Below are 26,218 nucleotides of genomic sequence, written 5' to 3'. Positions count from 1 at the left end.
TTATTTTCTGGAAAACAAGAAGAGATCCCATGCTGCTTTCTTTTTCATGATGTTTTACACATAGCCAGGTACCATAATATATAAAAGGTTTTTTTTCCTAGTGATGCTGTTTTGAGTTAATTGCGATCAAAAAAGCACAATTTTTGATAATTTGAAAAATATCAGGGTATTTTTCTCCTAAACAAAATTAAACCTCAAACAAATTTTGTGTCATTTACTCTCTTCATAGTATAAACTTTCAGTATATGTTACATTTTTTTCGGGGGGTGGCTTTTTGGGGGAAATAACGCAGGTTCAACTTGCGCGAAAACGGATAAAATCCATACTTTGCGACCCCTTATCTGAAGAAAGCAACAATCCCCAACCAAAATAACTATGAAGTCATCATCACTAGATACAGTACAACCAATAAATATAAACATAACCGTGGGGTGGTGTTTCTGTAAAGAGCTAAAGTGCACTGAAACGCGACTTTTAGAATTTTTCTAAAAAGCGCTGCAAAAACGTCAAACTTAGGGAATTTTTAACGAGCGAAAAAATTTTTTTGGAAGGCTAAAAATTTCAGAATGTTCACTTCTCATGACCTACTTTGACATATAAAAAAATTATAAAGATCAAAAATGGTCACTGCCACACCTTGTCTGAACTTCAAAATAATGGCTCTTAAAGTCTAAGGTTCTAAAATTGTGGAAGGAAACAAAACTCAATTTTACTTTTTCAAAGAAGTAACAATAATAAGATGTCTGTTATTTATACCATGACTTTTCACTGCAGAAAACCCATTATTGCTCCCACAAATGTTCTATAAAATTTGATTTTTTGTTTGTTTGTTTGTGTGTGCAACAAACTTGCAAATCTAACCATTATTTAAAGCAGTGCTTCTCAACCAGTGTGCCTCAGCACATTATATGTGCTGCGACAAGATCCTTGGTGTGCCGAGGTAGTTTCGGAGTTGTAGAAAAAGGAAAAACAGAATTGTATTCTACCTCCGCAAGAAATCAGATATAATGTTGCTAGTTTAATTAATTGTCAAATTACACTGAAAACTGCATACCAACAGTGAAAAATTAATTTTTCTTGCTTGAAAAGAAGTCATACAGGGAATGAATGATATGCTCTGATGCAATGTATGAGATGATCAGAGTGCCAGTTCCAGATCATGCTACCAGGCAAGAGGTGATGAATTAATGACATGATAAGGGGGGGGGGGCGGTGACATTTAAAAAACATTGGCTGATGAACTACAAAAAGTTGGAAAATTTTTAGTTTGAGCTGATGAAGCAACAGACTAACATGAAGACAACTTTCAAAATAATTACATTTTCTGCCTAGAACTTTCTCAAATTGCAACTGGTGGTGAATTATTTCGTGTTGCAGATGAATAAATAGAAAGCAACGGGATACAGTGTTACAACTTCAAAAGCACTTGCAAAGATGGAGCAGTTGCAATTAGGGGAAATAACAAAGAGTTTGATGCAAAAAATCTAAATCCAAGTATCCTTGGATTTAGATCCATCAGTTTTCCCCCATCCTGAACCTCTCCTGGAAAACAATATGCCAAATTAGCTGAAGTCAGCTGTGGTTGAAGGCGAAAAAATCCTTATCATACAATCAAGATCCCTTAATTCTCATATTTTTATTGCACTTTCTGAAGAGTGAGGGCATGTTACCACTCCCTACTTCTTCACACGAGAGATCACTGGCTTTTAAGAAGCAAGTTCTAGCCAAGTGTTTTGGAGTTGGGTGAGGAGGTACTAATTTCTGATGTTTCCCTAGAAAACAAAACCTACTAATTAGTTACTGCACAAATATTGTCTGATAAAACAAACATACATGGCTGATATTTTTGAGAATCTTGGCAAACTGAATCAAAGAATCCAGGGGCACGGAAAGATTCTGTTTATATGTATGGATAGGCTAAACGGGTTCAAATAAAAATTCAGCTGTGGAGAAAGGAATTAGAACTTGTCTCATAGGGTTTCCAATCCCGCATTAGATTAAGCGGAATTGATCCCGCGGGATTTAGGGCAAAATCCCAATCCCGCAAATTTTTTCCATTCAAACATTTTCCAACTTTTGCCGCTTATAAACGAGTAAAAGTGCATTGCTGATTGCCGCTGGAGTAGCCTGAATGCAATGTTGAAGCACTTTGTAAGCTTAAAGAATACACTCAAAACCTTTAACTTCCAAAATGTGCACAATATTTTGCTCCGAAGAAGAAAGCAGTGAAAAACCTGACATTATTTGTATATTCGGCATAACTTTTAAAGAGGCAACAGAAACTTGGATGAAGAACACAATATAATTCAAATGACAGCGCAATAAATTAAGCTGCTCAAGTTTTTGAATGTATCTTTAAAGTGAGAGGTAAAATTAGCGAAGTTGTCAAAAAACTTTTACTGAGACTGCGACTTGGTCTAACCAAGTAGCACTCACCCCTTGCTGTAATGAACCAAATGCACTAATTCAATGACAAACGAATGAAGCCACAAAAGTATTCTAATTATGAATATTAATGAAGCCACAAGTTTATTCTCACTGCAAGTTGTGGCGTAGTGAAATGATTGTGTTACGCGTCAACCAGTAACAACAGTTTTTAAGGACTAAAAATTTATTTGTACTCTTTGGATTATATGCATATGCAAGTACTTACACTATTTACAGTCTTCTTCAAGAAAATTAACATATGTTATTTTTTAATCACCCTTTTTGCCTCAAACGGAGGACTTTAAGAAATGGTATGCAGTTCACACTTTACAACTGTAGCGGCACGACAACAGAGTCGTGCCTCTGGAACACAGTTCCCAACTTTATAAAAAATTGCCCCGTACACCAAGTACGCGAGACCACAGGTATTTCTCCCCGACTCCTTACCACCGAGTCCAGACATCGTCTCCCCGCTCCACTAAAAAATCTTCTTGGCACCGGAACCTAACCAGAGGCGTCCCCTTGCCAATTTTTATTTTAATTGGTGGACTTCTTGGCGCTGCGATCGTAACTAAGTCGGAAAGAGATTTGATTTGCTTGACCACAGGCCACCAAAAAGTCTACACCCGCCCATTGCACTCGGCATCATGGCACAAGATCACACGCGACCGTGAATATTGGCCCTCAAAATGTGCGACACCGCCAAAGGACCTTCCGGTATCCCAGCCTATCCACTACTCAGACTGGCCGGTGTGGATTGTCAATCTTGGTGACCTTCCAAGGTCGGCCATCAGTATAGATGTGGAAAGGAACACGTCACAAAGTTAAATTGGATACAGCAAAACACATATGCAGTAGACATTGTTTTTGTTCGAAAATTGCAGCTTTTGACCAAAAACCAATCTAAAAAAAAAATCTACTGCAAAAAAAGATTAAGAAGTTAATGAGGATCTTTTGCTAAATTACCTCAGTCATTTAATCTCAGTACATCCAACTGCACAGCAGCCACAGCACGCTTTTTCATCAAACGCATAATTATTTGAGCGAAAATCTTTTCTTATTCGGTAGGAGCAATGCTTTGTTAAAAGGAGTTGAACTTTATAGGGCTCACTTTTGTGTACCAAATGACAATTTCTAATTGGGATCTGACTTTGTTGTGCTCTACAATTGGTGTACGGACGGGAAAACTCAAGTAACAAAAGCAGTCCTTCCTAAAAAGCACAACTTTTTCTATTTGACATTAAAATTAGTTTTTAGAACAATAATTTCAGTCCTGCTGGATTGGCTTCTTACAATTCTGCGGGGCTGAATTCGGTGCTGGATTGGAAACCCTAGTGGCTGACTGGACATGTTCAAACGGATCAGCTACACATATCAGTATTCGGGGCCGGAGGGTCCTGAGTTCGAACCTCGATGGTCGAAGACCCACCGTCGTCATTAAAGGGGACTGGGCGACGTTAAATATGCTCGTGGTCTCAATGTCCTCCAAGTGAAACGATACCTCTGGGGGTGCTAGCACCTGGTAGCTATTAGCTCCTGGACTAGTTCTAAATTCTCATTAACTGTTCGATCCGGTAATGGTGCTGCCATCTATCGGTATATAAAATAATGGAGGCAAGGCACTTACTATGCAGTCCTCGACATAAATACAGTTGTACAGTCGACTCCCGCTACAACACGATCCGACTTACGCGAAATGGCTATAACGCGAATTATTCACGAGTAACAAATTTTAGAGCTAACACGAATTTTTTGCCCACAACATGAATTTTTTTTAGAAGGAAGTATTAGCTTTGTTATTGGCTACTAAATATTGATTTCGTGAATGTTATTACATCCCTTTGAGCATCACTTACAGCCAAAGCTCCCACCCCAAACTAGTCTAGTGCATAAATAACCATAATGGCACCTTAGTGTCACCTTCATCTAAAGTTTGAAAATGTGAAGAAAAAGAAAGTTTCTGATAAAACATTTAAAAAGGCTAAGATTCTCGATATGCTTGAACAATTACAAAACTTCAAAGGTAGCGCGACAATAAGTGTGAGTGAATCTTCCATATGTATAATTAAAAGTCAAAACAAAAAGATGTCCGTAAAAGTTTAGAACTTAGTTTCAATATTGAAGCTTGCAGAGCAGTCTAGCAAAGTAAAAATTATGAAAATGGAAGCCACCCGCACTCTTGCATTGTGGATTAATGAAAAGATCAGGTAGAGGAAACGTAGCCACAAATTGAAACGTTTTAAATAAATGGTGAAGTGTATTTAAAAATGTATTAGATAAGAATAACGATCTGATCTTGGAGCATAAATCATCACTAGTATCCTCATTTTTTAACTCGTAAATATTGCTACTGTACAGTACTATTTTGTGTATCATTTTAATTTTACTGCATTCAGTGCGTACTGTGTTGTTTTATTTTATATCTTTTATTCCCATTGGTCATTCATTTTGTGCATCTTAAGTATTTCATGTTGAATAACTGATTTTTATTTTTTAAATACAGTAAAAGTTCAGTTCTTTATGGAAGAAACTGTAATGGTTAAGGAATGCTTTAGAGCAGTTTGAGGTGTGTTTATAAGTGCCTAAAAGTATTTGGTATGCTTTAAAAAATTTGTATGCATATATTTTTCCACAACACGAAATTTCAACTTACACGAGGAGTCTTGGAACGCATCCCTCGCGTAAGTCAGGACTCGACTGTAGTCAGTTGCGACTCTGAATAGGAATAGGAATAATGGCTTAAAACAACTATGGGACACTTTTCAGAGTCGTACAGCCTTTTCTGAATTTTACTGTAGTAAGATTTGCAGTCTCATGTTGAACCATTAAAAAAACTGGAGGAGATGCCGCAATGAAAGTTCGTTAAGATGTAAAAGAAAAACAGCCCATTGGAGGGGTCTGCGAAGTTTTTACTGCAATTGACGAATGATTCCAGCTTTTAATGTAGTGAATTGAAAGTATTTTGAAATATGCATTAGCAGATACAACAGACAACTGATAAGAAAGTCACGTGGTTTCACAAATATTTGAACCACATGACTTTCTTATCATTTTCCTAGTATAAACAAAGAAATAGAGCCTACTTCAGTTCAGAACAGGCCGCTTATTTCAATATTTTCAGAGGAGATGGGGGGGGGGGGGCGTGAACTCGATGAAATTTTATTAAAAACTACAAAACCATGCCCACTTATATGTAAAAACGTTAGTTTTTTTTAAATAAGGGAGGGGCATTGACTTCCTTCACCCTAACAGAGAAAGAAAACAAATGGATCTAGGGGTGGTCTTACACCATTGATGTGATTAAAAATTCGAAGTATTGCAGCGTATTAGGTATGACCTCTTGCCAGAGTTGAAACAAATAACTCACAGGCTTGAAATTTTACGAGTAGTTTGTGTTAGGAAGTTAAAAAGTTACCGCACCAGGGCTTATAGTTCAACGGAATTTAAAATATTTTGTAAATTTTCTCTTTATTTGATGTTTTTCTAAAAATCTCAAAAATTAAAGTCTTGCCAGAGTAGAATACTAACTCAGAGTCACAAAACTTTACACAGGAATTAGTGTTAGCAGGGTTGCCAACTGCTCCGCATTTTGCGGAGTTGCTCCACAAAAATGGCGAAACTCTACGACTCCACAAAAGCTCTTTTTCTCCACACTTCCCGGGCCGGAAGTTTTCAAGCTTAAATTTTGCTATTTTATCATAACAAATGTGTAAATATGGGACATTGAAGATGCTTGTACTCAAAACTTGAAATAGTGTTTCAAACTGTTTTATTATTTTTATATTCTTGCTTAAAATGATTTATTAAAGCTATGAGACAATTTTAGACAAGTGGTTTTAGTTCTTTTATTGAATTTTATTCAAAGTACGGAACTGCTCCGCAAAATTATTCTTTCTTTCGAAGAATATTACTGATCTAATGAAACATATATCGAATGTACGTGAGTATGTCGTGCAGAGGGATCACCTGCAACTTTTTTTAATGAACGAAGTCATTCAAATGATGAGTTAAATGTACGGATCAAAAGAATGAACGATCTTCTGATGAACGGATCATTAAAAAGAACAACATTGCCCACCTCTAAAACAGAACCAGTTTACGTCGTACCTTCACCAACAACCCTGAATCGGGAGAGGATTGTAGGTTTTCGAATTCGAGTCCCGAAAGTTCCTTTTCGGGATTTGACTGCTGTAGAAGTAAAACCAAAAAAACTCGGAAATCTTTTTAGCGCGGTGAATTCGTTTTATTAAAAAATTGTATAAAAAAAACTTTAGAAGTGTATGAAGAGTTCAAAAATTTCTCTTTCACTATGAAATGCTTGATATAAATTCCAAAAAGGCCTTTGTCAATTCTTCTGGGCAATCAGCAGTAATATGATGTGTTGCTCCTTCAATTGGCACCAATTCAGCATTAGGAAAGTGCTTCTTAATCTGAGGTTCATTTGCTGGTCTGGAGAGGTAAAGTAAATGTTATTGTACAATACTTTGATTTTGAATTACTACTGTTTATAGCAGGGGTTCCTAAATTAGGACACCCGTAAAGATATAATTTAATTTATACATTTAATTTTTTTACACTCCTATGAGTATAACTAGGACTAAATTATATGGCACCCATGGATTTCACAATATATATAATAAGATTAGACTAGGGTGACGTGAGGAAATTTGAAGTCTTCAAAGGATGCCGCGGATTGGAAAAGTTTGGGAACCCCTTTGACCATTGAGAGATTTGTCTGAACTACCTAAGAGGAACCCTTGGTTTATAGTAATGAATAAAGTAATGCCCTATAAGAACGATTCAGAAACGTTCGTGGTAAATAATGGGCAGCTGATGTGCCCAATTTTTGCCAGTAACATATCTTGCAAAAACCAGGAACCTGTTCCACTAAAATTCAGTAACCTTCCTGAAGTTATCCTGGAAGCTTCCTGAAAAATTCAGAAATCTTCCCGCTTAAAGCCAGTCGTGTCTCTGGAACTTTAGAATAAACTTATTTAGTTGGTATAATACAATAGCTTGGCAATTTCCTGAATTATCAAGGAAGTTTTAACTGCAGTATAGCAATCATGGCCAAAGCTAAGACAGAATTGCAAGTACATATCAAGAGTTTTACTCACCTGCAATTCTTGCTAAGCTACGTAGTCCGTGGACTTATCGATACATTTGGGACCTTAATCAGTCTGGACGAGCCGTAACAGAATTGCAGCCAATACATTTTATAAATATGCTCAGTTAATCTTTAAACTGGGAGCTAAAGATAATTTTTACAACAGTGAGAAGTCTGCATTGGCGCAACTTGTTGCAATTCAGGAAACTTTTGACCATGATGCTTGATTTTTCCAGGAAGTGGATAAAAACCATTGAAATCCCAAAACGTTACACGGAAGTACTCAGTAACGTTTCGAAATTTTTTTACAGAGAAGAAGAAGTTGATGGAGCTGTTATGGAGTTAAGTTCCAATACTGTCAACACAAAGATATTGTTTTCATTTCAGGATCAAGGCACACAATCTATCCTACTTTTTTTTTTTTTTTTTTGTTATTTCAACAAATAGTCGAGAATCTTTTGCATTTTTATTTTACACTAGCAGTACCCGCACAGCGATGCCCGTGCTAAAAATATAATGGACGTCCGTTGAATAAAAAGAATTGACGCCCCCTCCGCCTCTGATGTGAAATGATCGTTTTTCTTTGTATAAAATGAGTACACACCTTTTCAAAAAAAAAAAAAAAAACTTTTCGTCAAATCATTAAATTAGATTTACAGTTGCTTTAAAACTCTATTTAGCGAGTGAAGCGGTTTTTACTGTAATTTAAAATATTTCGCCAAATAAACAAAAAAAAGACATCAAATAATGTCTTTCAAATGTAAAAATAATTCTGCAGCTCTATTGTTTATCGCCAAACTTGCCCAGCAACCACGCTATCATAATCCATCTGTCTAACGAAAAAAAAAACATCCCGTGGAACATTCAAAAATCATCGTCAGAAAAAAAGAAGAAAATGTCGTACATTTCACTCGGATATAAACAAATCAAGAGTTTCTTTTCTTTTAAAACAAATCGCCAAATCAATGTATTACATTAATGGTTGCCTTAAAACAATAACCCTAGACTGAACTGCTCAGCGCCTAACGTGCTAAGCGACCAAGCTACCGGAACCCAGCCCTTTTGCGAGTGAAGCGGATGTTTTTTCTTTGACAATAATAAATGTTTCGCCAAACAAACAAAAAAGTATAAAATCACATTAAAAGTAGCTTTCAAATCTTTATGTATTATGAGCTGCGTTGCCCAACTTTGCCCGGTTTACCTTGAGAACAAAAATTGTGTCAAGTGACATATATTCAACAACAATTAATTAAAAGAATAACTTAATAACTTAAAGAATAACTTAAATAAAAGGAAAAAAAAAACAAACACCATGCAAAATTACCCTTCCAAACAATGACGACAGATATTAAAATACTTTTAAGAAATTAAAATGCGAAAGATGGATTTTAAAAGCGTAACCATGGAAACGCGAAAATAAAATAGTTGACAACCTGAATCAAAATGACATATTTCGAAATTGATTTAAAAACGCTTGTAACTTTTTTCCTTTGATAATAGAGGCTAATTTTTCCGACCATAGGTCGAGAAAGATCTGGAGTAAAAAATCCCGCTTTTTCCAATGCTGTCAAAAAGAAAACTGTGGGACAATTCCTTCACTTTTTATTGATAGATTTAATAAAGAAAGTAGTGCCTAAATTTCAGTTAAGCCTAAAAAAGTTCGAGCTAAAAACGCAAATTACTCCCGCCGTAATTAAGTTAGAGCATTGAAATAAATTGTTTAGAACGCAGAAAATTTTACCCTTTTTAACGATATATAATATTAATATGTGCAAGTAATTTTTCACCCCTTTAATAGCCAATAATAGGCAATTTACGTGAAATTTCGGCCTTAATTTGAACTAAAAAACTATTTATCGGATTTTTTCGAATTATAGCCTATGTTACGCAGTTAGAAAGTACCTTTCATATAGTGAAAGAATTTTTCAAATAGGTGCAGTGGTTCCGGAGATTACCTCGAACATATAAACACACAAAAATCCGCCCTCTAATATTATCTCTTTACTAATATTATAAAGATTTCCAGTAAATAAAATTTCTTTTCTAAATTTTCAATCGAAGTAACAGGATGAATGAGTTAAAAATTAGAATTATGACTAAATCTATGACTTTTGATTACGGTTATGAATACGGATATTTTATATCTGGATTGTAATTGTGATTAAAATTTCACAAAAAATATAACCTACTAATACGCTGATTGCAAATATTTAATCGGAATGACTCCTCCTGTGATACAACGGACATTTTCTTAAGTATTCAAAATGTGTTCAGCACCTCTTAAACCTTAAAGCGTGTTAAGCCGTCATCACTCAAAATTCCAAAACTTTCACAAATACCATGTTTTATTCTGTTGACTTTATTTAACTAACAGCTTTGTTCTGTTCACATTATTTAACGTTCAGTGAAATTACGCCATACTCATACGCAAACCAACTACGTTCGCTAATTATAGCTTAACTGTTGAAAAGTATTCATAAACCAATAATTACTTATGTACTTACATTGGCAAATGTGATAAAGTTCCATAAATGAAGCACGCTGGTCCATTATAAGTTCCTTCAGGATCTGACACCAAGTTATCCGGATCACTAAGAGCTTTAATTATTCCAATGTAATTGCTTTTGAAGTCCCATCGACCGTTTTCATCGCGCCTGAGTCTTAAATAGTCCGGACCAGTGTCTCTCTTCTTTATTTGTCTTTTCTAAAACAAAAATGTTCTTCATTAGTCATAAGTGCTTTCCAAAAACAGTTCAATTGTACAAAAATGTATTGGAATTTTGCATGTTTAAACAGTATTTGTTGTCAGGGCCCAATTAACCTCTGAAGTTAGAGGAAGCTAAGTCTCAATTCAGGGCCCCTCACCTTTTGCTTTCAAGTTATAGTTTTTAAAAACTCTATGCACATTTTGAAACAAAACTCACTAATGCTACATGTATTATTTTCAAAAACGGCAAAGCAGACTTCCAGTTTAAGTTAATCCCCTCCCCCCCCCCAGATACATTCAACCTTTGTACATTACATATTTTTGTACTCCCATTCGCAGCAGATAAGACTGGTTAGTTATTGTTTCAGATTTATCATTTCATAAAATAATTTATCTAATGTGATAAAAGTATAGTTCGAAGTTTTTAAGTCATTTTTGGGCCCCCTGTTAATTCTGAGGGGAAGCTCAAGCTTCCTGAGCCTTTTGGGTAATCAGGCATTGTTTGTTGTTATTGTTAACAAATTGTTAAAACACGTAGAAGGCCCGATCTTGTTTAGATCAGATAGGAAGGACTATTTTCTTTGCTTACGAAGAAAGGAACAAACTTTCAAAATTCGTGTGGAAAAAAGGAAAGTATGTTTTATAAAGGGGCTACGTATTAGTTTCTCTCCATTTGTAGATTAATGCATTTTTAAGAGCTGTTATCCATTCTTTCATGTTGCACATCTGTTACCGCGTAGCCATTTTGGCAGGAATGGAGTTTAGTCTCTGAAGTTGATAGAATGAGCAAAAAAAAAGCATGGAACGAGAAAAATCTTTTATTTTCAAAACGTTTAATTTGTAATTAATTTTTTAAATGTCCGATTTTTCAAACAAGGTATGGTCTCCATGACGTCGCAAATGAACAACTTTGGCGCGTACTCCGCTGGCGCGCTGAACACTTACGCTTGCTGCCAACTGCGTTTTCACGATATGATAATTCAGAAGCGAATTAAATATTGAGCTCTACGCTTGCTATCAACCATATTGTTGCCAGTATACACATGTAAGTAAAGATGCGAATTAAATATTACGCTCTGCTCTAATGGCATCAGTGAATGGCATTCCATCACTTGTAATGTCATTTGCAGAAGCGTAAAAAATAAAATTGAAACTGCGCGTACCCTTTAAAATAATTTTTAAAAATTATTAAACTTTGGCAAATTATTTAAAAATATTCAAATCCCATGTTCCTTACTAACGTACAAGAATTCAACAGAATGCTACGTTTATTTCGAGTTCTTTTGCGTGCTGTGTAGTATTACTGAACAGTCAAATCACTTTATTATAAGTTTTATAAAATGCATTTTTATTATTCTTCAGTACGACAAAGAAGGGTAAAGGATTCATTCTCTCCATCCTGCCGATCAAGTTGGCAAAGCCCTTGGAAAATAGTATTTAAATTCGTCATTACATTACACCTATCATCTTGTTTATTAATAAGTGTGTGTATGAATCTAAGTATCTATCTATGTCACTCTATCTTCATCTGAATGCCAGAGAATTAATGATCGAACCAGGTATTGATAGATTCGAAATTTCTCGGACGTCATATTTGGGTAACTTTTGTTTTTCTATGACTTTAAATAGCGAAAATATTAATTAAAATATCCATTCTCAAAGACGGTCAGTTATTGGCAGCGTGCCAATTTCTCCTACTGAAATTTTCCTTCCCAAATTCGCCTTTTGCCTCAGCAAAAGTATGGCCTCTTTTTAGAGAGACTTATAATTTCTCTCTCTCTCTCTCTCTCTTTTTTCCTCCTAGCGGAAGTGTTTCGATCTTTGAATGGTTCGTGTTAATGATGAAGTGAAGGCGCGCGGAATAAAATGACTCAAGAAGTGCATCTGGCCGAAAATTAATGCACTGCTCACTAATTAATGTACCGGTATGGCCGCATTTGGCAAAAAGAAGTGAAGCCCCTTAAGTACACTGCTTTTGGGCGGTGTACAACACCAATCCGCAGCAGCTAGGTTGGACGAGCCACTGTAGGTGGCATGAAGGGGACGAAGCCCCCGAAGTACACTGCAAAAGGCTGTGTACACCATTCCGTCGTAGGTGGCAAATCTATCCCACCTGGAGACTAGTTGTAATTAAATTGCGAAGCAAGCCCATTCACTGACACTGGCAACTTTTTGATGCTAAAAATATCGACCGTAACAATTTGGAAGTGGAAAGTTCATTTTAAAATAAATACAGCAGGGTAACGTAGGGCAACATGAAGTAGTAAAATATTTATTTTATTTTTAGCGGCATCTATCTGGTAATATTTTAACTATGTAGCAGCACTTGTCTATTTCATTCAGGAAAAAGTTAACTCTGAAGATCAAAGCATATAATAATACATGCAACAATCACATTGTAATATTGTTTTCTAAATCAAAAATTAATTATTTTTTTAAGTGATAAAAATGTTTTTAACCTTTTAATTATTAATTGAGACCAACTAATAGTTGGTGAAGCATTTGTTTATTTATTATTTAGCTTATTTTTATTAAAACTGTTTTGTACAAATAAACAACCATGCAGGGCAAAGCGAAATAGTTACTTTCGTTTACTCTTATTCAATTATTTATCAAACCACTTGCGAATTTATTTATTAAGTAGATAATTTATATTCCTACGTTTAATAATTCACTCATTTATCCATTTGTTTATTTTTTCAATACATTAATTAATTGATTTATTGATTTATTCGTTTATTTTTCCGTTATATCTTTTCATTTATTCATTCATTCTTTGATTTACTCATTTCGAACATATTTTTGATATCTAAATCTTACCACTATTATATATGCGAAAGTTTGTCTGTATAAATGTTTGTTACTCTTTCACGCAAAAACTACTGAACGGATTTTGATGAATTTTTACAATAACATAGCTTATGCATCAGAATAACACATAGGATACGTTTCGTCCCGTTATGGGGGGCAAAACCCCCATAGGGGGCAATAATGCACAATTTTCATACAAATTCTCTAATATTGGGGTGAAAAAATACTTGCACATCTTAACATTATATGTCCATCGAAAGCTCTAATTTTTCTGCTGAAGATGGCACCTGTTCGAAATTTCTAAGTAGAATAAAAAACGAGTTATAAGCTTTTTAGTTCCATGTTTGAAGGCTTTCATTAAATCAATATAGTATTTAGTGTATCATCTCAACTCCCTGTCGATAGCGACAATGATATTGTTGACTATTTTTGCTTTTCGTCTGACTGTTGAAGGCTTTTCTCAAATTATATCTTAAAGTAAGGTATTTGCACAAGATGGAGTAAAAAATACATGGATTTGGGTGATTATTTTCCAGTTTAGCGCACCTTAGAGGCAATTAATGGGTTTTTTATTTTATTTATTTTTTTTTATTTGTGGTGATTTGGGTATTTGTTTGTGTTGATCGACCAGCAGGAATCTCGCCAAACGCTTTTTGCGAAATCATTTCAATAGCTAAGGCATTAGACATTTTTTTTCAATTGTCGCTGTTTTTGAAGGTAAAGACTATGCAATGTTTTTTCTGGGACGAGTGTTCAAAAGTCTTGGCGCTACAGCTATTACAAAATTTGCATTAAAATGTGAAAATTTCGCCAAATTAATTTTTGTTAAAAGATCATTAAATGCTATGTGTCAGGTATTGAAGTTAAAATTAATCCGCCAAATTAGTGAAACAACACGCTTAAATGAGATTAAAACTACTAATCAAATGTAAATTAATTCGCCAAATCTTTTCTTTTTTTATCTCTAGTCTCACCAGGCGACTACTTTAATGCATTGGCGAATTATTGTAAATTGTTATGAAACTTTAAAACTTTCTTTTTTTTTTTTTGTGAGTGTGTTTTTAAGGATAAATGATGCTAATTAGGATTTTGCGGTATAAATGTCCCTACTTTAATGGCAACAATGGCGAAACTGGGGACAAACCATTTTTTGGTAACTATTTGACCTCTGCCTGTGTTGACCATGAACTTGAATCGATTGAAAAAAACTACATCAACGTGAGCGAAGCCGCGGGTAAAAGCTAGTAGAAAATATTTCCTCACAAATTATTTAATTTTTACCTTTGCCATAAGGAAAAGAAAAAAAAACGAATTGTTGCAACATTTTTTGGAAGGTAAAAATTAACTGCCGAGCATAAAACAAAATAACGTGTTAATACAGGTTTTATTATAAAATACATCTTTAAAATTAATGATAAATCTTTCTGTATATAACTTTCAAAACAAAATTTCCAATTTGGTCAGTTTGAAAAAGGTAAATTATCTATTTCACTTTGCTGCGCATTCCCCTATATAATTTAAACGAAAGTATATTTTGCCAGGTTACATAGTTTTTGTGTGATCTGGTCTGATATATTCTGAAATGTATTTGACCAGTGCTATTGGAGTTCTATTATTTAACTGCATCATAGATTTTGCTAGAATGTTAGTACGTATTACTTTTTGCAGTGGGAGCAAAAGTCTTTTCTAGAGTAATAGGGCATTGCTCATAAAACAAACCAAATAATTTAAATACTAGTTGCTGATTTTAATAAAAGAACGTACTATGTTTTCTGAAGCCGTTTTTGCTATTTCTTGCAGAAAGTCTCTATATAATGAAACGGCTTGACTTTCATCAACTTCTATTGGTATTTTTTGAACAAATTCACGACTTTTATGTAACATTGACTTCAGGAACTTCAATCTGTCATTGGGTAGTTTTCCAACAATCATATCTTCTACAATCAATGCTTCAACTTTTTCAGGCTGAAAAAAGATAAAAAGACTTAAGAACAACTTATATCATTTTTCAGGGCATTAGCATGCGAATTAAAATAAGTTCAGCACATTTTTTTCTGGACTTGATGAGTTAGATTTTTTGTTAAATTAAAGACTAAAAAACATTTTTTTTTTGGTAAAAGTTAACAAAATCATCAATCAATAAGTTACAATATTGGGTAGACCTAAAAGTTTCAGCTAACTCATTATTTAACACATTAAAGTTAGAATCTGATTTGATTCACACTCAAACCTGTTTTTGTGGGGTCTTTTTTTTTTTTGTGCGATTTTTTTTCCCCGTGGTATATGAAAATTTTAATCAGATTGGGAATCAATTGATGAAATTATTCATAAAACGACAGTGTCACCTCGATGAGAGGTCACTGTGACCTCCCAAAAATTTCCTTATTTGGGAAATTTTGTCTGATGATTCCGCAAAACCGTGAAGTTTTGAACGATTTATGCGCTTTTTATGTGGCTCCTATCCGTCGCACAAGAACCAGTTTGAGTGTAATCAAATTGAGCAATAGATAAAATGCAAGTTACCGCCCTATAGCCAGGGCTAAGGCAGAAATACGTGAAATACACCGCCAGCTCAGTCATTTGCTTCGGTCACTCGGCTGGTCAGTGCTAATTCTGTATTAGCTACCAGTTTGTTTGGCACTCTTGGCTTCCTTAAGAGGTTTTCCATCTCCAGCTCAGTCACTTTCCTATGCCGGGCTGATGAGTGCTAATAAGCACGAAACTGCAGTCCTCGGCTGGAAATGACTGAGCTGGCGGTGTATTTCACGTATTTCTGCCTTAGCCCTGGCTATAGGGCGGTAACTTACTGAATATACCTGCCTTGCCTTCAAAATTCGAGTTGAACCGAACCATTGCTTCGGTCACTCGGCTGGTCAGTGCTAATTCTGTATTAGCTACCAGTTTGTTTGGCAGTCTTGGCTTCCTTAAGAGGTATTCCATCTCCAGCTCAATCACTTTCCTATTCCGGGCTGATGAGTGCTAATAAGCACGAAACTGCAGTCCTCGGCTGGAAATGACTGAGCTGGCGGTGTATTTCACGTATTTCTACCTTAGCCCTGGCTAAAGGGCGGTAACTTACTGAATATACCTGCCTTGCCTTCAAAATTCGAGTTGAACCGAACCATTGCTTCGGTCACTCGGCTGGTCAGTGCTAATTCTGTATTAGCTACCAGTTTGTTTTAGAGATGCAACGAATATTCGGCCGCGGCCGAATATTCGGCCTGTCAGCCGAATATTCGGCTTCGGCCGAATACCTAGTTTACTATTCGGCCTTGGCCGAATACTTGAAAAGAAGCTTGTTTGTCACTTTTTCGTTGAAAATTTTACATCTTTAAATTTGTATTCATCATGTTTGTTGAATATTTTCAATGAAGTCAGCCTCTAGCACATTGTCAGGTTCATTATCCAGTGCATTGTCATATTTAATGGTGGACATTAATGAATGGTTACTAAGATATATCTACAAAATTACCTCTGAAAAAACCACACAAAATAGTTTTCCCCTGACATATTAGGAAGGGTTGATACTTCTTATTAAAGTAATTATAATGTACTGATAAACCATACTTTAAGAATAACTTAAATAAAAAGACTCAAAAAACTTTTATTTTTCTTATTCTTTAAAATACAAAATTTCGTCCAGACATAAACTACACTGCTCAAAACAATTAGGGGAGCACATGGTTTTAACAAAATTACGCAAAGATGCATACTAATAAATAACAGAAAATGTATGTACATATAAACATCCATAATGTTAAGCCTACCAGGAAACGGAAAAAGAAAACTTTATATGCCAATCAGTGTTCATGACGTCAAAAACCAGAAAAAGGAGATAAGAGCAGAAATCGAGATGTTGCAGAAACGTCCGTTTTATTGCCGTAACTGTGAAATTCGATTGCACAGTATTTTTTCTTGAGACAAGGTTACTTGAGAATGTCTTAACAGAGTGATTTACTGGAATCCATGACATGACATCTTATAGGCAGACTGGAATCCGCGCAAACATAACGTAGTGTCGCGGACGCTGTTTGAGTCTCCAGAAGTGTTGTTGCAAGGCTTTGGAATCAATTCCAAGAGACAGGAAATGTTAGACGTCGACCAGGGCAAGGTCTGCCACATGCCACTGAAGCAACTGATAACCAGTATATACTGTTAATAGCCCGTCGAAACAGAACAGAGAATGCTACGCAGCTGCAAAGACAGTTACTCTTGGCAACAGGACGAAGGATGTCCAGCCAAACAGTACGTAATCGGCTTCATGAGGGAGAGCTCTATGCACGTAGGCCAATGGTCCTCATTCCGTTGACCCCACGCCACCGTGCTGCCCGAAGATGATGGGATGCTGAACATCGAGATTGGGAGCAACATGATTGGAGCCAAGTGTTGTTTACAGATGAGTCCCAAATCAGCCTAGAGTGTGACATCCGACGCTTTCTGGTATGGAGGGACAGGGGCACTCGAAATAACCTCGTATTCATTCGTGAAAAGTCACAATACAGATGAGTTGGTTGGATGGTATGGGGTGAAATCAGCATAGGCGGACGTACGGACCTGCATATCATTCGGAATGGCACTTTGACTGGCCGAAGGTATGCATACGAGATACTGCGACCTCATGTCATCCCTTACTCTGGAGCCATTGGAGATTCCGTTGTTTTCCAGAATGATATTGCCCGACCGCATAGAGCTCGTCTGGTAGAGAACATGCTTGAAGCTGAAACAATACAGCGTATGGAATGACCAGCGTGCTTTCCTGACCTGAATCTAGTCGAGCATGTTTGGGACATGCTCGGACGACGCATTGCTGCGCGATCAAGGCCGCCTGTTACTGTTCGAGACTTGGAAATTGCACTTCTTGGGGAGTGGAACAGTATTCCCCAAAGTCAGATAGATAACCTCATCGCATCCATGGCAAACAGGTGTGCAGCAGTCTTAGGTGTTCGAGGAGCCCACACGCCTTATTAAAACTTATGCATCATGTCTAAACAGTGTCTTTTTTCATCATTTACATGTAACCAAATTGTTGCCCTAAATCATCTTTTAGCGTTTTTTTCCATACTTTCAAAGCATTAAAACTTAATTCCAATTATTTTACGTCTTTTTTTCTGTATTGCGCATTGATACGCGTGTACTATCCATTGTATGCCAATACATGGCCGTCTCGCCCGGTTTTCTTCACGTTTTTGCTTGCTCCCCTAATTGTTTTGAGCAGTGTATTAAGATTCCTTTTACAACATTTTGAAAACCACCTTTGTAATGTCTGCAGTAGTATGATATGTCCAGGTTCAAACCAGATTTTTAATTAGCCGCAAGGGAAAAAAGGGACCTGAAGTCTAAAACTACTAGTACTTTGTATAATAGCTAAACTTAATACATAAAAATTAAAAAAGTCTTTTAATCCACTTTTATATACTAATCCAACTAAAACATTAAAAATATATATACAGTGTGACAATGCTATTTTTCAAGTAATAGATTATGAATGAGAAAAAAAAGTAATTGTAAGTAATAAATTTTCATTTTGAATAACATAGAGCAATTGGTTCATTAGCAGTAAATATTGCATATGCATAATCCTGATCCTGACACTGCAATAAGTTTTTTTTTTTTTTTTTTTCAAAGATAATGAAGTTCTGTTTCATATTAAAATACTATATGATTGTTTAAAAATTAGATTCAATTGTTTTAACCAAATAATGAACATTTTTATAAAGCCTTCACAAGGGAAAAAGAAACATTGCATGATTATAGAGGGACAAAATCATTATTTTAAAAATAAAAATTTAAATCAAGGGACCAAGAATAGGTGTAATGGTCAATTGTGAATGTGATATTTACAAAATAAAGGAAATAAGACTTATCAAGTTTTAAAATACAACTAACTAAAGGATTCAGAAATTTTGGTATAAACATATTTTGGGAAAAAATATCAATACAAAAACAGAAGTACACTGATTTATAAACACCATATGAAAAATTACATTTCAGCTAAATAAAAAAAAATTATGATTGCAAAAGTGGAACTGTTTTCTTTGGATGTTTTAGAACAAACGAAAATAAAAAATTAAAAAATATTGCAAAAATATTCAGTGTCGTGAAACTTTACGAAATCTCAAAATGCATCATTATTTTAATTAGAAAGGCAGAGAGAAAAATAAAAATCATTTAGAGTACAAGTATTTCTAATCTAACCTAGTATTCTATCACTTAAAAATGGAATTTTTTGCACTAAACAAAAAAAAAGGGGGGGGGTGAAAACTGCCCCTCTTGGCATTAAGCAATAACTATTAGTGTAGATTGGCTTCTTCAAAAATAATTGAATGGACACAACAACTAGAGATAGAGAAGTGGTTAAAATGATAAACATAAATATTACACAATTACTTAGAAAAAAGAAATGCGGGAAAAAATGAATTGAAACTTGAAAAAAATAATTTTGGGGACTTGGGAACATATCATAATTTTATCATATGTTATCATAAAACAGTTACTTATTTTTATACGCACGCAAATTATGATGTAAGAACAATAATTTTTCAGCATTTTCAGGAGAAAGTCTATTTCTCTTTTTCTCATAAATGTTTGCAGCTTCTGAGAACAATCGTTCACTATAAACAGTGCTTCCTGGTGCTGAAAGGTATTTCCTGGTTAACTGAGATAGATTAGGATAAGCTTCAGTGTTTTGCGCCCACCATTTTAAGGGACAGTCAGTTCTTCGCAAAAGTGGTTGGGAAAGATATCGGTCAATTTCATTTTGAGTGGAGGTTTCTTCCGGGGCTTCACTTAGTGGTTGCGTTGCAATTTCATTGAAACACGCCCACAAAGAATTTTGTGCTTCAGATGTTGGAAGGAATGAACTTGAAATATTTTTCTCCAGTAATTCAGCTGGTTTAGTGCTGGTACTTTTCATAATAGCTATAAGTTTTGACTTAACTTCAGTGTCTTTTGCTTCAATTTTGTTGAAAAAAAATAATTTAAATCTCGGATCTAACACTGTAGCAATGCAGTAGTGTTCATTGTTTTGAATTGATGAAAATCTCTTCTCTAAACTTTGGCTAAGAGTATCCTTCATTGTACCAACTCCAGAAAAGTCGCTTAATTTATCCAAATATAATTTTAATGTTGTAAGTATTGGGATGACTTCAGAAATAAATGATTTTGATAGTGAAATTTGTTTTGTTATTTCTTCGAATGGTTTCAGAAGATGGAGCACCTTTTCCAAAACTGTCCACTGATTTGAACTTAAGTTGCTTATATCCCCAAATTTAGAGGCATATAGAGAAACTGCGTTTTTTTGATCTAATAATCTTTCCAGCATGTAATATGTGCTGTTCCATCGAGTAGACACGCTTTGTATTAGTTTTTTCTCAGGAACTTTTAACTCATTCGCTTGAATGCTTCTCAATCTTGAACATGCTAAGGGAGAATGACTGAAATGTTTAACAATCTTTTTTCCTTGAGCAATTAAATCGCTTATTGATCTTTGTGATGCTAAACCATCGCATACAGTCAAATGCAAGGAGTGTAAAAAGCAGGATTCATTTTTCAAGTTTGAAATACGTACTCCTTTCTTGATATTTGATCCTTCATCACGTAATACTATGTGGATTTTGTCATTCATTTTCCAATCGTCAACCACTGTTTTGACCATATCACAGATAGCTTCACCAGTATGGCTTCCCGGAAAATGCTTCGCTTCCAGGGCAGCGTGATGATAAATAAAATCCTTTGATATCCAGTGGGCAGTAAAGCTCATGAAACTTTCATTGCTGACAGAACTAGTCCAAATATCCGATGTTAGTGATATGAATTCTGCATCTGATATTAATGTTACAATTTTTTTTTTGCAATCTTCATAAAGAGAAGGAATAACTTTCTGTTTAAAATATTCCCGGCTGGGAATTTTATACTGTGGCTGAGCTTTTTTCATTAAATTAATGAAGCCTTCATCTTCGACAAAACTAAATGGTTGATTGTCGCATGCTATCATTTCCGCAATTAAAGTGTGCAGTTCTACTGATCGGTTGTCATTAATGTCCCATTTTTTTTTCTTTTCAAAAAGTGAATCAATGGTTTCTTGCTTCCTTTTTACGCCTTGACTTGTACTGGGTGTAGATGTAGATGGTATATTTGCTTTCACAACTGCATCACAAGTTTGGTTTTTGCTTTTTTCATTATATTCTTCTGGATGCTTTTTAGCCAAATGGTTCATCAGTGAGCTTGTAGTTGCTTTTTTTCCAACTCCTCCTCTTGACAGAATACTTTTGCACAATTTACATCTTGCTTTTGTGCAATCATTTGGTATAGGTTCAAAAATGCTCCAAACAATACTTCTTTTATTGACAGAAAAATCCATTTTGCTTTCTTTGAACTCAGAACAGAATAAAATACTTGCTTAGAGCAACTAATATTACTGACCCTTATCAGTTAGAGCTATTCCACTCTTTTGAGAGGGGTTCTTATCAGTTAGAACTAGTTCACTCTTTTGAAAGGGGTTAGGGTAGTGACAGAACAACTATTGAGCCTATTGAAAGAACAGGTTTGTAAAGTAAAAAAAAATGTAATACCAGATTAAACCAAAACCTGGATCTGCACAGAGCTACTGCCTTCTTGCCATTTACAACCCTTATCAGTTAGAACCAGTCCATTAGTTAGAAGGGGTTAAGGGGGAAAGGATACAGAACAAGATTTGGTAGGGAGTCAAAAGAACAGATTTTGAAAGTAAAAGAGGAATGTTGAAAAAGGAAGTTCTTATGAAAGGGAGGTAAAAAAAGAAGCTTATTTGAATAGATTCTTTATTTTTTAGATTACCAGTTTAAAAAGAAAATTAAATAGGTTTACATAAGATGAATAGGATTGCTCTTAGTGCCTGCTATTAGTAATTATTCGGCCGAATATTGTTAAAGATAATACTAATGCTTTCAAAAAATAATTAATTCACTCCAAAACATTTTTTTTCTAGTATGATATAGTATTTTAAGCTGTTTAATGCACACAAATGTGGTTTCAATACAAACTGTGCTTTGTTTTTAGACAAAAACAAGTTAACTATTCGGCGGCCGAATAGCCGAATATTCGGCCTTGACTATGGCCGAATATTCGGTATTCGGCCAAATTACTATTCGTTGCATCCCTAGTTTGTTTGGCACTCTTGGCTTCCTTAAGAGGTTTTCCATTTCCAGCTCAGTCACTTTCCTATGCCTGGCTGATGAGTGCTAATAAGCACGAAACTGCAGTCCTCGGCTGGAAATGACTGAACTGGCGGTGTATTTCACGAATAGATAAAATGTTTGGAAATTAAAGTGTCAAATAATATGATCAGTTCATCGAAATGAAATTTCTACACTTAAATGACAAAATGCATCAATTTTCGTTCACGTGTGAACTCCTAATGTATTTTATAACATTACTGAGGATGTCAATGCAGTTTATTACGAGTTTTAAGTCTTCAATTTTTCTCTAATCGACAATCTTTATATATTAATAGGCAAGCTGTTTTTTTCGGTACCGATTCCTCCTCTGTTTGTAATCCGATTTCTTTCATTCTTTTTCTGTTCGGTAGCTACTGCCGAGTTTTAGTGTCATCAACAAGAATTTTTGAAATCGAACGCTAATTAACGGAGATATTAATAAAAAAACGCATTTTCGTCCTAAATGGCTCTTTCTACGCGAACGGATGGTCCATTTTTTTCGAATTTGATATGGTTGGAAAGATCTTTAAAAAATACTCCTCACGAAAAAATTGTCAAGGCGCCCAAGGTCCAATAACCTAAATCCACTAGAAAAAAAGTTATACGCGTTTTTTAGTTAGCGAAACTCAAAAATTTTAATTTTATCACTTTTCCATTGTTGAAATTCATTGTTGGAAATTCATTGTTCGTGAAGCATTAAGTTTTAATTCATTTTTTAAACCGCTTTTTCTACACGAAAAATGCATTTTAATGCTTTGAGCTTGGTATGGTTGGAAAGCTCGTGAAAACTACTTCTAAAAACGTTTACCTCCCGTTTACGGCAAAAAAAACGAAAACCCGCTAAGATAACTGGAAAAAGAACTAGAAGCAATTAAAAATGAGTGAAAATTCATTTTTATTTGCTTTTTCACGCGACATAGCGTGAAGAAATTGCTGGATAATTTAGTAGGGTGTTGCCATTCCTCGCTTGAGCATAAAGAAATGAAATACTTGCATTTTTTTTATTATTGAGGCTTTTTGGGTAACTATGGGCATTAGAAATATTTTCGTTTTGATTATGTTTTCGCGATTTTAATATTTAAATAAATCATTTTACGGAGTGATGGAGGGCGGGCTTTCAGTTTCGATAAAATTACCTTCTTCTCACAATAATACCTGTATTTGCTATCGCCAGCAACAAATCTGAAGGACGCGTGGACAATGATGTTGCCGCGAGTAGAATTCGTTCATTTGACTGTTGAAAATTTTATATTTCTAACGGCAACGGTCATGCCTACTTTTACAAAGAATATTGTTTATACAGAAGTTTTACGTATTAAAGGAGTTTTACGGTACCATTTCACTCAGGAAGACTTCTATAATTGTGAAATTGTCAAACTTTATCTATTGGTGCAAAAGTTTTGGCACCAAAATGCCAGCGCGAGAAATATTTTTTTTTCATTCGTAAAAAAAAAAAAAAAAAAAAAAAAAAAAAGAGTAGAGAAATGTCTATTTGCAAGGAGCTGACTACGAATAAAGTCCCTCTATAAGGTGGAGTTCATTAAATTCTAACCGTTCGTGACAAGGCGGAGGAAATAAATGACAAGAGGGACATACAATGGAGAAAATGTGACATCAAGCCTTTTTTTTTTTTGATAAGAAAGTTTATAAAAAACAGTATGACATGTGGCAACTGGCAAAGGGAACAGGGAGCATGGTGAATTGTAAAACTTTGTGACAAAGGGGAGAGGGGTTAAAAATTTTGAAAAGTGCATTAGTCAGTTATTTCCTAAACCGTAAACATATCACAAAAACGATTTTTTTAAAAATAAAATTGCACTATTATTACGATGTCCTGTGTTTTTGAATGGACAATTTTTAATGTAGCAAGTATCATTCGTTCATTTGTCTGTTTGAAATTTCATATTTCTAATGGAAGAGGTCAAAGCAACTTAATCAATAATATTAAACTTTTTAAAGAAATATTGTTCATGAAGTTTTACGTATAATCTGAGTTTTGCAACATCATTTCATTCGGGAAGATTTTGATAATTGGAAAATTGGAGCTCTTCATTTATTGGCGTCAAATTTTTGGCACCGATTGCAGCGCGAGAAATGTTTTTTCTTTGCATACGTAAACAAAGAGTAGGGAAATATATATTTTCATACGGTTACCACAAAACAGGGGCTATCCACGAATGAAGTCTCGCTTTAAGGTGGGGTTCACGAAATAGTAAGTTTGTGACAAGGGAGAGGGCTCTTCATCTATTGGCGTCAAATTTTTGACACCAATTGCATTTCGAGAAATATTTTTTCTTTGCATACGTAAGCAAAGAGTAGGGAAATACATATTTCCATACGGTTACCACAAAACGAATGAAGTCCCGCTTTAAGGTGGGGTTCACGAAATAATAAAAGTTTGTGACTAGGGAGAGGAAAGAAATGACAAGAGAGACATACAATGGGAGAATGTGACAACAAGCCTTTTTCTAATAGGAACGTTTATGTAAACAGCGTGACATGTGACAAAAGGAAGAGGGGTATGGTTAACTGCGAAACTTTGACAAAGAGGAGAGAGGGTCGAAAATGTTGAAAAGTGTGACATCAGTTATGCACCGCCCTCAACCATAAACAAATCTCAAAGATGGCCTTTTTTTAAAACTGCACCTTTATTGCGACGTCCAGTGTTTTCGAATGGACAGTTATACAGTGGCTCCCAAAAGTGTTCGTCCACCTTGAAATTTTGTAGTAAAACCAAAATAACGCAAAACTGAATTTGAATATGAAGTCCAATTTTTTTTTCACACCATTCTTATGCCATTCTGAATAACACTCGGTAGTTTTTTTCAAAATATTGCCAGACTTTATTTTTGAAATTTGTCAAAAAATGAAGAGACGGAGAAATAATACACCACAAAAGTCGTCGTACACTCAAATTTTTTCGAATAAATTCATGATTAAAACTATCATATGTTAGTTTTTTATTATTTTTGCATTGTGTTGACCCTTAAAAGTCATTTGGCTTTAATTTTTTGTTTATTTATTCCTTAATATTGTGCTTATTACTTTAAAATGACTGGTATTTGAAAAACACCACAAACACCATTCGAAATTTGAATTGTTTACTCACAGTAGCGGTAAATTGGTTTGAAATGTCTCTAAATTACGTAATTTATACCATTCTATAGTGAAGTGCTTGATAAAATGCTTTAAAGACAAGAATAGGATCGAAAACACGGTAAGAAAAGGTCAACTGGCAAAGTTAACAATGCGTGATCGGAGGTTTACAGTTAAAAAAATTATGAAAAATACACATTTGAGTGCTGAAAAAATTTCTGCAGAATTGAATGAAACATTTTACGTTTAATTTTCACTTAAAATTGTTCGCCAAGTTCTCTGATTAACTGGATTAAATGGGACCTCTTCCTGCAGAAATTTTATTGTTCGTGCGAATAACAGTAAGCTTACACTTTCCGTCACAAAATCAATGATAAATAACCTCCAAAACGTTTTGGAACAACGTCTTACTTATAGATGAAAATAAATTTAACATTTTGGGGTTAAATTGTTGTATAATTGTAAATAAAAGAAAAAATGAGGAATTTAATCTGAAGAACTTCGTTGGATCAGTTAATCAGGACGGTGAAAGTGTTTTAGTGTGAGGGTGCATTACAGCATCAGGACTTGGAAATTTGGAATTTTTTGATTGAATAATGAATCATGCTGTTCATTTAAATATTTTAAAAAGCAATTTTAAACTATTAGCCCAAAATTTGGTAATCGGAAACAACTTTGCTTTTTATCGAGATAACGATAAGAAGCACACGTTTGCGTTTGGTGCCTCAAAAATTGTCCTTAAGCTTAGAAATACCCCTCAATCTCCAGATTTGAACTTAATGTAACATATTTAGATATATCTGGTTTCTAGATTACGAAAATACAGCTTTGAAACGAAAATAGAGCTAGAAACAGTAAGACTCAAACTGTGGTTGA

General features: G+C 34.9%; 1 protein-coding gene across 1 annotated transcript in view; it reads right to left on the bottom strand.

Annotated features, from left to right (window-relative positions):
• Nucleotides 1-6,665: 6,665 nt before the first annotated feature.
• The window catches only part of LOC129223117 (protein ABHD11-like), a 33,934-nt gene continuing 14,381 nt past the window's right edge, over nt 6,666-26,218 (bottom strand). The window contains exons 4-6 of the mRNA XM_054857686.1: nt 14,817-15,017; nt 10,039-10,238; nt 6,666-6,876 (exon numbers count right to left, since the gene is read on the bottom strand). Of these exons, the coding sequence (XP_054713661.1) occupies nt 6,735-6,876; nt 10,039-10,238; nt 14,817-15,017 (543 nt within the window). The 3' untranslated portion in view covers nt 6,666-6,734. The remainder of the gene's footprint in view (nt 6,877-10,038; nt 10,239-14,816; nt 15,018-26,218) is intronic.

This window comes from Uloborus diversus, chromosome 1, assembly GCF_026930045.1.
Source record: "Uloborus diversus isolate 005 chromosome 1, Udiv.v.3.1, whole genome shotgun sequence".
Classification (NCBI taxonomy): domain Eukaryota; kingdom Metazoa; phylum Arthropoda; class Arachnida; order Araneae; family Uloboridae; genus Uloborus; species Uloborus diversus.
This window is presented reverse-complemented; position numbering and strand designations above follow the sequence as displayed.